The sequence below is a fragment of the Leucoraja erinacea genome, chromosome 25 (genome assembly GCF_028641065.1).
Source record: "Leucoraja erinacea ecotype New England chromosome 25, Leri_hhj_1, whole genome shotgun sequence".
In the NCBI taxonomy this organism is placed as follows: Eukaryota; Metazoa; Chordata; class Chondrichthyes; order Rajiformes; family Rajidae; genus Leucoraja; species Leucoraja erinaceus.
Genome location: NC_073401.1, coordinates 28436076 through 28450193, shown reverse-complemented (window position 1 = coordinate 28450193; position 14118 = coordinate 28436076). Strand labels below are relative to the sequence as shown.

Genomic DNA, 14118 nt, shown 5'->3' with positions numbered 1-14118 from the left:
AGGCAGCATCTCTGGAGGACATGGAAGGTGACGTTTCCGGTCAGGAGACTTCTTGAGTCCGAGGTAGCATCTTGACCTGGAATATCGCCAATCAATATTGTGCAGAATGCTGCCTGATCCCCTGAGATTTCCGCAGTGTGGAAACAGGCCCTTCGGCCCACCGAGTCTGTGCCGACCAGCGATCCCCGCACACTAAACTATCCTACACACTGGGGACAGTTTACAATTTGCAGAAGCCAAGTTAACCTACGAACCTGTACGTCTTTGGAGTGTGGGAGGAAGCCGGAGCACCTGGGGAAAACCCACGCGGTCATGGGGAGAACGTACAAACTCCGTACAGACAGCGCCCGTGGTCAGGATCGAACCCGGGTCTCTGGCGCTGTGAGGCAGGGGCTATACCAGCCGTGCTATCTTGCCAACCTGTTCCTTTATAATCTGATGTTGATGAGTGGAGCAATGACACAACATGGAGGCACAGCCATCACAGTGCCTTACCCGTCACAGTTGTTCCCAGCTCCCTGGACTGCAGTTGCTGGAATGTTTCTTCCAATTGTTTCTCCACAGAAGTTAAATCCCTCACCACCTTCTCGTACTTGCCCTACGAAGAGGAGAAGAACTGGTCACTCACACACACATACACACAACACGGAAACAAGAGTAGCATTAGGCGTTGGAGTGGGTGGTGTCGGCGGAGTAGGTCGCTGGAGGCCCTGCAGCAGCCTGGGGCTCGATTTGATCGGGCCCCCTCTCCAAGAGGCCGAGCGAACGATCGGATCGGACACGGTCTGCAGCGGCACGGAGCGGTGGAGGATACCGACAACATCGCCAGGCCTTTGACATATAAGATTGTTAAGGGTTTGGACACGCTAGAGGCAGGAAACATGTTCTCGATGTTGGGGGAGTCCAGAACCAGGGGCCACAGTTTAAGAATAAGGGGCAAGCCATTTTAGATTAGATTAGATTAGATTAGATTCGTTTATTGTCATTCAGACCTTTCGGTCTGAACGAAATTCTGTTTCCATTTAGAACGGAAACGAGGAAACACTTTTTCTCACAGAGAGTGGTGAGTCTGTGGAATTCTCTGCCTCAGAGGGCGGTGGAGGCAGGTTCTCTGGATGCTTTCAAGAGAGAGCTAGATAGGGCTCTTAAAAATAGCGGAGTCAGGGGATATGAGGCTGCTACGGGTAAACAGCCTCCATTATCAAATACTTCATCCTGTATCTGTACGCTGTGGACGGCTTGATTGTAATCATGTATCGTCTTTCCGCTGACTGGTTAGGACGCTACAAAAGCTTTTTACTGTACCTCGGTACGAGTGACACTGAACTAAACTGAAACTTTAGAGATACATTGTGGAAACAGGCTCATCGGCCTATCGAGTCCACACGGAGCAGCGATCGCCTCGTACACTAACACTATCCTGCACACTAGGGACAATTTACAATTTTTCACCAAAGCCAATTAACCTACAAACCTGTTCGTCTTTGGGATTTGGGAGGAGACTGTCCATGCAAACTCCGCACAGACAGCACCCTTCGTCAGGATCAAAACCGGGACTCTGGCACTGTGAGGCAGCAACTCTACCGCTGCGCCACCCAGCTGCCCGTACACATTGAAATCTGAATTAAATTTTTAGTCTTAACTTGGCTCTAAATACCGGTGGTCCTGGTGACAGCACTGGGCGGATGTTGTACGGGTCGGCCAGGCAGTAGACAATAGACAATAGGCGCAGGAGGAGGCCATTCGGCCCTTCGAGCCAGCACCGCCATTCAACGTGATCATGGCTGATCATCCCCAATCAGTACCCCGTTCCTGCCTTCTCCCCATATCCCCTGACTCCAATATTTTTAAGAGCCCTCTCTAGCTCTCTCTTGAAAGCATCCAGAGAACCTGCCTCCACCGCCCTCTGAGGCAGAGAATTCCACAGACTCACAACTCTCTGTGAGAAAAAGTGTTTCCTCGTCTCCGTTGTAAATGGCTTACCCCTTATTCTTAAACTGTGGCCCCTTGTTTCTGGACTCCCCCCAACATCGGGAACATGTTTCCTGCCTCTAGTGTGTCCAAGCCCTTAACAATCTTATATGTTTCAAATAGAACGAGTTGTCCTACAACTTTAGGCTGTGCACGCCATAGGCAAGAAGAAGACTGTTTCTTAAACGTCGAGATAGTCCCAGCCTCAACTCCCACGGCAGCTCGTTCCATGGGGCCACCAGGTCAGGTTCCTATTAAATCTTTCCCCCTCTCACCTTAAACCTATGTCCTCTGGTTCTCGATTCCCCAACTCAGTGTCTATCCGATCAATTCCTCCGGCAGCCCGTTCCATACACCCACCACCCTCTGGTTCCTATTGATGCGGTGTGACATAATTCCATTCCTCACCTGCATGGCCTTCAGTTCCTGCGTTAGCCGCAGCCTCTCTGCACGCTCGCCCTCCAGTACCCGATACGTCACGTCACCCTTGAAACGTTCGTCGGAAAGCTCCGCTGTCAGGTCCGAAATCTGTAGCAAAATACGAAGAGAGCAGAGAGAGTTGTAGATGTCGCTCAGGCCGGACTACCCACCATTGACCGCATCTACACTCCACTGTGCCTTGGAAGAGCAGCCAACAAAGGGTCATACAGTGATATAGCATAGAAACAGGCGCTTCGGTCCAACTTGCCATACTGACCAACACTAGTAACCTACCTGCATTTGCCCCATATCCCTCTCAACCTGTCCTACCCATGTATTTATCTAATTGTTTCTTAAACGTTGCAACGCACCCTGCCTCAACGACCTCCTCTGCCAGTATCTTCATTGTAAAGATGGCCCTTCGGCTCAACATCCCCCATTTACACTAGTCCCACCTGCCTGCGTTTGCCCCATATCCCTCTCAACCTGTCCTATCCATGTACCTGTCTAATAGTTTCTTAGACGTTGCAATAATATCTGCCTCAACCACTTCCTCTGGCAGCTCGTTCCATACACACACCTCCCTTTGTGTAAATAATCCAACGTAATTATTTATTACGGTGGCGCAGCGGTAGAGTTGCTGCCTTACAGCGAATGCACCGCCAGAGACCCGGGTTCGATCTCGACTGCGGCCGCTGTCTGTACCGAGTTTGTACGTTCTCCCCGTGACCCGCGTGGGTTTTCTCCGGGTGCTCCGGTTTCCTCCCACACTCCGAAGATGTACAGGTTTGCGGGCTAATTGGCTTGGTAAATGTAAACATTGTCCCTAGTGTGTGTAGGATAGTGTTAAGGGCCTGTCCCACACGCGACTTTTTCGGCGACTGTCGGCACCCGTCATAGGTCTCCGAAAATTTTCAACACGTTGAAAATTCAGCGGCGACCAGAAAGAAGCTACGACTCTTTGGGCGACTGAGGAGACGACTCACGCCCGTACAGGCAGCATGTCGCGGGGTGAAGCCTGTATTTGGCGTGAGTAGTCGCCCAAAGAGTCGCACCTTGATCTGGTCGCCGCTGGATTGTCAACGTGTTGAAATTTTCCGGTGACCTCCAACGACCTTTGACGGGTGCCGGCAAGTCGCCGAAAAAAAGTGGGACCGGCCCATTAATGTGCGGGGATCGTGGTCGGCGCGGACCCGGTGGAGCCAAAAGGGTCTGTTTCCGCGCTGTATCTATCTCGAAAACTAAAACTCAAATAATGGTTGATCAAAGACACCTCCTTCTCCCTGCTCCCTGGTCCCGTCGGGCAGGAGCTTGAACGTCGGCGGTTTGCTGCAGTTGTGCGTTGTCTACTAAATATTTCCCGCTGGGCACCGCGGGGGGGTGAAATGCATCCTTGATAAGGATATGGGGGGGGAGTTGATTAAAGGAAATTAGTTGTACTTGTATTCTCTGTATTAGTTGTACTTAGGTGTAGTTGTACTGGAGTTTAGACGGATGAGAGGATATCTCATTGAATGATATAAGATTGTTAATGGCGGCTTGGACACGCTAGAGGCAGGAAACATGTTCCCGATGTTGGGGGAGTCCGGAACCAGGGTCCGCAGTTTAAGAATAAGGAGTAAGCCATTTAGAACGGAGACGAGGAAACACTTTTTCACACGGGGAGTGGTGAGTCTGTGGAAGTACAGAGACAACGAAATGCCTCAGAGGGCGGTGGAGGCCGGTTCTCTGGATGCTTTCAAGAGAGAGCTAGATAGGGCTCTTAAAAAGGGCGGAGTCAGGGGATATGGGGAGAAGGCAGGAACGGGGTACTGATTGGGGATGATCAGCCATGATCAGATTGAATGGCGGTGCTGGCTCGAAGGGCCGAATGGCCTCCTCCTGCACCTATTGTCTATTGTGCCGATGGGTTTGTTTTGGATGATTTATTATTGTAAATACTTGAATAAATCTATTTTTGGTTTAAAAAAAAAAAAATCTCTGCTGAAATGACGTAAAATGGTCAGTATTAATTATTCACGGATGGGAAGAGTGGCCACGTGATGCGGCTGGGAGTTATGAATTTGCTCAGTGTGGGTGTGAATTCTGATGAGTTTTTTCTGTGCCGTCCAGAATGCGTCGCTTGAATAAATTTACACAGAGAGAAAGGTCAACTGGCTATTTCTTTGCAGGAACTCAACAAATAGCAACAGAATCTCCCTTCCAGCAGCTCCATCTGCACCTCACGCTGCCTCGGCAAGGCCAGCAGCATCATCAAGGACCAGTCTCACCCCCGGCCACTCCCTCTTCTCCCCTCTCCCATCGGGCAAAAGGTACAGAAGTGTGTAAACGCACACACACCTCCAGATTCAGGGACAGTTTCTTCCCAGCTGTTATCAGGCAACTGAACCATCCTACCACAACCAGAGAGCGGTGCTGAACTACTATCTACCTCATTGGTGACCCTCAGACTATCCTTGATCGGACTTTACTGGCTTTACCTTGCATTAAACGCTATTGCCTTATCATGTATCTGTACACTGCGAATGGCTCGATTGTAATCATGTGTTGTCTTTCCGCTGACTGGTCAGCACGCAACAAAAAGCTTTTCGCTGTACCTCGGTACACGTGACAATGAACTAAACTGAACTGGATAACAATATCTGGGAGTCTATATAAGTAATATATTTGATAGGCACTGATAAATGCTGGAGTTACTCAGCAGGACAGGCAGCTTCTCTGGAGAGAAGGAATGGGTGGCGTTTCGGGTCGAGACCCTTCTTCTGACTGACACAATTCCATTGTCCATTGCTTTTAACTTTGCTTTGAAGAATTGGGTTGATTTGGCACAAACTAGCCATCACTAATCACGCTGGCTCCCTCTGATAAAAATCCTCAAGGTGTTGAATCAATTTATCCTTAATTATAACCTCTGACAACAGATGCTGGATCATCTGGAGCATAATTCCCTCTATTCCTTCACTTATCGTTCATAAATAACAGCCCGACAGGTTGTGCAAGTGCGGTCCTGTAAGGATCTTTAGACCACGTTTAGACCACTATCAGAGATCAGTCTCAACCCGAAACGTCACCCATTCCTTCTCTCCAGAGATGCTGCCTGTCCCACTGAGTTACTCCAGCTTTTTGTGTCTGTCCAGTTTAAACCTTCCTACACGGAGATTTTGAGTGTGTGTATATATATGTATATTTATTCTATGGAATTTGGAGCAATGCAATGCAAGGATTTCATTGTCCTATTTGGGACACACACGACAATAAACTCTCTTGACTTGAAACATTTGCTGACGTATGTTGAGGATGGAACCAGGGTCTGTGGCGCTGTGAAGCAGCAACACTACCGCTGTGCCACTGAAACATAGAAATTAGGTGCAGGAGTAGGCCATTCGGCCCTTCGAGGTCTTCGAGGATCATCCAACTCAGTATCCCGTACCTGCCTTCTCTCCATACCCCCTGATCCCCTTGGCCACAAGGGCCACATCTAACTCCCTCTTAAATATAGCCAATGAACTGGCCTCAACTACCCTCTGTGGCAGAGAGTTCCAGAGATTCACCACTCTCTGTGTGAAAAAAGTTCTCCTCATCTCGGTTTTAAAGGATTTCCCCCTTATCCTTAAGCTGTGACCCCTTGTCCTGGACTTCCCCAACATTGGGAACAATCTTCCTGCACCTAGCCTGTCCAACCCCTTAAGAATTTTGTAAGTTTCTATAAGATCCCCTCTCAATCTCCTAAATTCTAGAGAGTATAAACCAAATCTATCCAGTCTTTCTTCATAAGACAGTCCTGACATCCCAGGAATCAGTCTGGTGAACCTTCTCTGCACTCCCTCTATGGCAATAATGTCCTTCCTCAGATTTGGAGACCAAAACTGCACGCAATACTCCAGGTGTGGTCTCACCAAGACCCTGTACAACTGCAGTAGAACCTCCCTGCTCCTATCCTCAAATCCTCTTGCTATGAAAGCCAACATACCATTCGCTTTCTTTACTGCCTGCTGCACCTGCATGCCTACCTTCAATGACTGGTGTACCATGACACCCAGGTCTCGCTGCATCTCCCCCTTTCCCAATCGGCCACCATTTAGATAATAGTCTGCTTTCCCGTTTTTGCCACCAAAATGGATAACCTCACAAGCCGTCCCTAGTTCTACATTATCCCACATTGCCATTCATCCCCTAAACGCTGATATCCAGCGATCCCCGCACACTAGCAGTATTCAACACACACACTCGGGACAATTCACAATCATGCCAAGCCAATGAACCTGTAAACCTGCACGTCTTTGGAGTGTGGGAGGAGACTACAGCACCCGGACCAAACCCACACAGGTCACGGGGACAACGTGCAAACTCCCATTGACGGCATCGTCAGGATCGGACACGGGTCTCTGGTGCTGTGAGGCAGTAACTCTGCCACTGCGCTGGCCAGTGTGTATGACCATTGAATTCGTTAATTTTAAGTAACTTCTCTGGATGCTTTCAAGAGAGAGCTAGATAGGGCTCTTAAAGATAGCAGAGTCAGGGGATATGGGGAGAAGGCAGGAACGGGGTACTGATTGTGGATGATCAGCCGTGATCACACTGAATGGTGGAATTCCACTGATTCCACATTGAATCTGTGGAATTCACTGCCACAGACGGCTGTGGAGGCCAAGACAGCGGATAATTTTAAGGTGGAGATTGGTAAGATTCTTGGGTGTCAGGGGTTACGGGGAGAAGGCAGGAGAATGAGGTTGAGAGGGAGAAAGATAGATCAGCTATGATTGAGTGTCAGAGTTGACTCGATGTGACAAATTGCCTCCACATTTCCGTTACAGAGTTCTTTGCCACAGAAGTGAAATTCTCTGCCACACTCCAGCACTTTGTATCTAAACTGGACAGCTTCTAACGAGCAAAAAGTGAATTAGATAGAAAGAGAACCTGTTTTGAGGAGTGAATCTTTAACCTGGAATCGCAGTTCAAGGAAGCCCGACACATAATAATAATAATAATAATAATAATAATAATAAATTGTATTTATGGGCGCCTTTCAAGAGTCTCAAGGACACCTTACAAAGATTTAGCAGGTAGAGGAAAAAACATGTAAGGGGAATGAAATAAATAGTAGAGGCATAACTAGTACACAAAGTAAAGACAGAATTCAATTCAAAACAGAATATGAGGCAATTCAAGCACAGATGAAAAGGGAGGGGGACGTTGGGCTAAGGATAGGCAGAGGTGAAGAGGCGGGACTGGAAGATGGTGAGGGACACGGAATTGCGGATCAGTTGGGGGAGGGAGTTCCAGAGCCTGGGAGCTGCCCTGGAGAAGGCTCTGTCCCCAAAACTGCGGAGGTTGGACTTGTGGATGGAGAGGAGACCGGCTGATGTGGATCTGAGGGACCGTGAGGGTTGGTAGGGGGGGAGAGGAGGTCAGTGAGATATGGGGGGGGGGGGGGCAGATGGTGGAGGGCTTTGTAGGTGAGGATCAGGATTTTGTAGGTGATCCGGTGGGAAATGGGAAGCCAGTGAAGTTGTTTGAGGACTGGAGTGATGTGATGCCAGGATTTGGTGTGGGTGATGAGTCGGGCGGCTGCGTTCTGGACATCATGGGAGGTTTAATGAAATAAACTTCTGATTACTAGCAAGGTTAACGAAAGGTTTACTTTGTCTGACACTCCTGGCAGTTGGTATAGAAAGCACAATCGATCAATTCACTCAATGGGAATTACGTAATCGACTTGGCAAATTAAAACCAGTGTTGAAGCAAGTTCAACATTTGGAGCAAGAATGTTTTGACAACATAAGCTCTCTGAGGACTGTGTTCCCCCAGTGCTTTAAACCAGCCAACATGTGAAGCCGGAAGCTGCTGTGTCTCCTGCACGTCAAGCTGGCTGCTGAATCAATGGCCAAATGCGAAGAGCAGCGAGAGGATTTGTTAATGGGGCCTTTATTGACGGCTTGTCTGTTCACCTTGTGGAAGCTGTCACACTTGTCAAGCATCCGTTACACCCACAGATCACATCGTGGCAGTCGTGGAGTTGCCCCAGTAGTGCAGGGCGGCACGGTGGCGCAGCGGCAGAGTTGCTGACGTACAGCAGCGCCAGAGACCCAGGTTCGATCCTGACTGCGGCTGCTGTCTGTACAGAGTTTGTACGTTTCTTGGTCCTCCAAAATATTCCAAATGGAATTTAAACTGGAGGTGGTGAAGGGAGGGCTTAAGCCAGAAAGGGTTATTGGGAAGAAAGAGCTACTTTAAATTTAGTTGCATCTGGTTGGGTAACTATAGTTGGGTGGAGATTATTCCATGCTTTAATTGTGCGGGGGAAGAACGAATTGCTGTACACGTCTGTCTTTGTAGCTGGGATCGCAAATTGGATCGAATGCCCTCGTCTGCTCCTAATTGGTTTGGGTTTGGTGTAGGTCTTGTAATCTATGTCGAGCTGACCATGTAACATTTTGTAAAAACAGGTCAAACGGTGAGCTTCATGTCTGTCTTGGAGGGGGTTCCACCCCAGTGAATTCAGACGTTTGGTAACACTCGCTTCTCTCTCATAGGTGTTAGTAACAAATCAAGCTGCCTGTCTTTGGACACGTTCGATGGAAGAAATGTTCTTCCCGTGGGTTTACTTCCTCCCACACTCCAAAGACGTGCAGCCTTGCAGGTTGGTATAATTGGCTTGGTGTAAATGTAAATTGGCCCCAGTGTGTGTAGGATAGTGTTAGCGTGCGGGGATCGCTGGTCGGCGCAGACTCGTTGGGCCGAAGGGCCTGTTCCCGCGCTGTATCTCTAAACTAAACTAAAATTAAACCTGCCTGTCAGCCTGGGATCAGTGATTAAGAACAAGCTGAAATCTATGATAAAAGCTGTGGTATCAGGGCACTTATAAAATACTAATGTGATTGAGCAGAGTCAACATTGACTTATGAAAGAGAAATTATGTTTTGCTAATCTAGGGTAATTCTTCGAAGATCGATCTCATGCAGTCTGATAGGTCTTCAAGGGTTTAAGGATTTAAGGATAAGGGGGAAATCTTTTAGGACTGAGATGAGGAAAACTTTTTTCACACAGAGAGTGGTGAATCTCTGGAATTCTCTGCCGCAGAAGGTAGTTGAGGCCACAGTTCATTGGCTATATTTAAGAGGGAGTTAGATGTGACCCTTGTGGCTAAAGGGATCAGGGGGTATGGAGAGAAGGCAGGTACGGGATACTGAGTTGGATGATCAGCCAAGATCATATTGAATGGCGGTGCAGGCTCGAAGGGCCGAATGGCCTACTCCTGCACCTATTTTCTATGTTTCTATGTTTCTATGAATGGGTGGCGTTTCGGGTGGATACCCTACTTCTGACTGAGTCAGGGGAGAGTGGGGGGGACACAGAGATATGGAAGGGTAAAGTGTGAAAATGACAGATCAAAGCAGAAGATGTTCAAGGAAAAGTAGAACGGTTCATTGTCAGCTGAGAGGAAGGTGAAAACGAGGCGTGCAATCGGAATAAAAGGACGTTCCTTTGGGAGGGAGGTGAGGAGAAATTTCTTTAGTCAGTGAACTCGGTGGGTCGAGAGGCCTGTTTCCACGCTGCAATTCTAAACTGAAGAATGAGTGGGGAAGTCATTGAAACATACAGAATAATAAAAGGCCTGGAGAGAGTGGGTGCGGAGAGGATGTTTCCACTGGAGGGAGAGTCTCGGACTAGAGGCCACAGCCTCAGAATTAAAGGACGTTCTTTTAGCAAGTAGTTGAGGAGGAATTTCTTTAGTCAGAGGGTGGTGAATCTGTAGAATTCATTGCCACCGAAGGCTGTGGGGGCCAAGACAGGGTCTTGGTGAGACCACACCTGGAGTATTGCGTACAGTTTTGATCTCCAAATCTGAGGAAGGACATTATTGCCATAGACGGAGTGCAGAGAACGGTTCACCAGACTGATTCCTGGGATGTCAGGACTGTCTTATGAAGAAAAACTGGATAGACTTGGTTTATACTCTCTAGAATTTAGGAGATTGAGAGGGGATCTTATAGAAACCTACAAAATTCTTAAGGGGGTTGGACAGGCTAGATGCAGGAAGATTGTTCCCGATGTTAGGGAAGTCCAGGACAAGGGGTCACAGCTTAAGGATAAGGGGGAAATCCTTTAAAACCGAGATGAGAAGAACTTTTTTCACACAGAGAGCCTTTTCACACTCCTGCACCTAATTTCTATGTTTCTATGTCTATGTTTCTAAGACAGTGGATAATTTTAAGGCAGAGATTGATAGATTCCTGATCGGTACGGGGTGTCAGGAATTATGGGGAGAAAGCAGGAGAATGGGGTTAGGAGGGAGAGATAGATCAGCCATGATTGAATGGCGGAGTAGATGGGCCGAATGGCCTAATTCTACTGTTAACCCTCATGACCTTGTGAAGCTAAAAGAGCAGATGATACGAGACTTGCCTTGCCCTCGAGAAGTCCAGCTTGCCCTCGCATCTCGTTGCGTTCCCGGTCGGATTTCTCCAGCTTCTTCCGCAAAACACTGACCTCTTCCTAACGGCAGAGAAAAAAAAAACACCGGATCAGAACGTTTGGAAGAGCTTTGTGGGCGGGTGATACGAAGATACAGTAGGTGGAGGGGCAGGTAGTGTCCAGAGAGCTGGGATCCTGCAGAAGGATTTGGACAGGTTGGGAGAGTGGGCAGAGAAGTGGCAGATGGAATATAGTGGAACAAAGTGTGGTGGCTTTGGAGCTGGATCAGAGGCGGTTTACAAGAATGATCCCAGCATAGATTGGGTTAACATATGGCGAGTGTTTGATGCCACTGGGCCTGCACTCGCTGGAGTTTAGAAGGACGAGGGGAAACCTCATTGAAACTGACCGAATTATGAAAGGCCTGGATAGAGTGGGTGTGGAGAGGATGTTTCCACTAGTGGGAGAGTCTAGAACTAAAGGCCACAGCCTCAGAATAAAAGGACATTCCTTTACAAAGACGATGAGGAGGAATTTCTTTGGTCAGAGGGTGGTGAACCTGTGGAATTCATTGCCACAGACGGCTGTGGAGGCCAAGTCAATGGATATATTCAAGGCGGAGTTTGTCAGATTCTTGATCAGTACGGGTGTCAGGGGTTATGGGGAGAAGGCAGGAGAATGGGGTTGAGAGGGAAAGATAGATCAGCCATGATTGAATGGCGGAGTGGACTGGATGGGCCAAAAGATACAAGATATAAGATGCATTTATTTGTCACATGTGCCAGTTGGTACAGTGAAATGTGATCACCATACAATGAAAAAAAGGAACACAACACGCGATAAAGTTCAACATAAAACATCCCCACACAGCAGAATTAAATGTTTCCCACTATGAGGGAAGGCACCAAAGTCAGTCTCTTCTTCTGATGGACCTCCGGAGCCCCCCGCAGTCGCCGCTAAGGCCTAATTCTGCTCCTAGAACGTATGAACTTTATTCACAAGTCACGTCACTGCACGCAAACACGTACCTCTTTGCTTTGAAGGTTTCCGTTGGCCAAGTTAATGGTGAGCATTGGTCTGACACGGGACATCAGCTGCCACCAGCCCCACTGGTAAACGGCCAAGTACTTCCTGAAGTTCTTTTGGATGCAGCGAAGAGCTAAGCGTTGGGTCTGGAGAGAAGATAGCAAGCGGTGAGCCGGAGAGGTCAACCCAACCGATCTCAAGGGGAAAGAGAGCGCGCTGTGGAACGTGTGCTGGAGTACAGGCAGTGGAGCTGTGTTGGGCAGGAGTGGAGATGTGTGGAGCATCATGGCGGGGGAGGGGGTGGAAGAGGGCGAGGGTGGAGACTTGGGGAAAGTGGAGACGGCTGAAGGCATCCTCATCACAACTTGACTGGACAAGCTAGATGCAGGAAAAATATTCCCAATGTTGGGCGAGTCCAGAACCAGGGGCCACACAGTCTTAGAATAAAGGGGAGGTCATTTAAGACCGAGGTGAGAAAAAAACGTTTTCACCCAGAGAGTTGTGAATTTATGGAATTCCCTGCCACAGAGGGCAGTGGAGGCCAAGTCACTGGATGGATTTAAAAGAGAGTTAGATAGAGCTCTAGGGGCTAGTGGAGTCAAGGGATATGGGGAGAAGGCAGGCACGGGTTATTGATAGGGAACGATCAGCCTTGATCACAATGAATGGCGGTGCTGGCTCGTAGGGCCGAATTACCTCCTCCTGCACCTATTTTCTATGTTTCTATGTAACTTGCATTGGCAACTAGTCTGCCCAAGCAAAACTGCAAGAGGTTACACAGAGTTGTGGGTGCAGCCCGGTCCATCACACAAACCAGCCTCCTCCCACTACCCCCTTGACACGAACTACACTTCACGCTGCCTTGGGTAAGCTGCCAACATAATTAAAGACCATTCATACCCTGGTCATTCCCTCTCCCGCAAGGCAGAAAACACAAAGACACATGCTACCAGATTACGACGCCTTAGTTTAGTTTAGTTTAGAGATACAGCGCGGAAACAGGCCCTTCGGCCCACCGGGCCCGCGCTGACCAGCGACCCCCCCGCACACTAGCATTACCCTACACACACTAGGGACGATTTACAATGACACCAAGCCAATTAATCTACAAACCTGCACGTCTTTGGAATGTGGGAGGAAACCGAAGATCTCGGAGAAAACCCACGCAGGTCACGGGGAGAACGTGCAAACTCCGTACAGACAGCGCCCGTAGTCGGGATCGAACCCGGGTCTCTGGCGCCGTGAGGCAGCAACTCTACCGCTGCGCTATCGTGCTGCCCAAATATTCTATATATGTATCATGTATCTGTACACTGTGGATGGCTCAATTATAATCATGTAGAGTCCTTCCACTGACTGGTCAGCAGGAAACAAAAGCTTTTCACTGTACCTCGGTGCACGTGACAATCAACTACAACTGCACTGTAACCTCAACCTCAACTGTACTGTGGCTGCGTTTTCTCTTTGCACGACCTGCTTGGCTGGATTGGCACAAAATGCTGGAGTAACTCAGCGGTATCTCTGGAGAAAAGGAATGGGTGTCACAGTCTGCCCTCTCCCCATTCTCATCCACTTCACCTCCCAGTACATTACCACCGGTCCCTCCTTCTCCTCGCCTGCCTGCCACTCCCCTCTCATCAGCCCAACTCTCCTCACCTGTTGCACTCAGTTGCCTCTGATCACCAATTAACCCGGTATTTAGACTCTCCTCACCATTCACACAGTGCCAGATTGTTCTCAGCATTCATGCAAGACTCTCCAGTGATTTCCCGACTGCCTACACGGATTCGAACCTGCCTGCCCCTGACCATTCCGTCCTTTCACCTGTCCCTGGCTGGTTTGTTTGCATCGTGTGTTGGATCTCCTGGTTACCGGACCTTCCGCTACCCCGACTACGTCTCCTGCCTGCCCCTCTTCGGAACCCTCGCTCAATCCTGAGCCTCTGTGTGGGTACGGTGTACCCATTCCTGTGTTACTACTCTGTGCTGCCATTGGGTCCAAGCTATACCCGTTACAATGGGTGACGTTTCGGGTCGAGACCATTCACAAGTCTGATGAAGGGTCTCGACCTGAAACATCACCCATTCCTTTTCTCCTAAGATGCTGCCTGACCCGCTGAGTTCCTCCAGCATTTTGTGTCTATCTTCGATGTAAACCAGCATCTGCAGTACCTCCCCACACATGCTCAGCCTGACTGTAAGATTTCCTTTGGCTGGACAGCATGCAAACTAACTCTTTCACTGTATTTCGGTGCCAGTGGCAATACTAAACCAATGCCAATTGGAG

The 14118-nt window shown here is 48.8% G+C and overlaps 1 protein-coding gene across 1 annotated transcript in view; it reads right to left on the bottom strand.

Moving 5' to 3' along the window:
- The window catches only part of LOC129709196 (unconventional myosin-XVIIIb-like), a 157749-nt gene that overhangs the window by 60979 nt on the left and 82652 nt on the right, over positions 1-14118 (bottom strand). The window contains exons 23-26 of the mRNA XM_055655387.1: positions 11835-11978; positions 10798-10887; positions 2380-2499; positions 496-598 (exon numbers count right to left, since the gene is read on the bottom strand). Coding sequence (XP_055511362.1) covers positions 496-598; positions 2380-2499; positions 10798-10887; positions 11835-11978 — 457 coding nt within the window. The remainder of the gene's footprint in view (positions 1-495; positions 599-2379; positions 2500-10797; positions 10888-11834; positions 11979-14118) is intronic.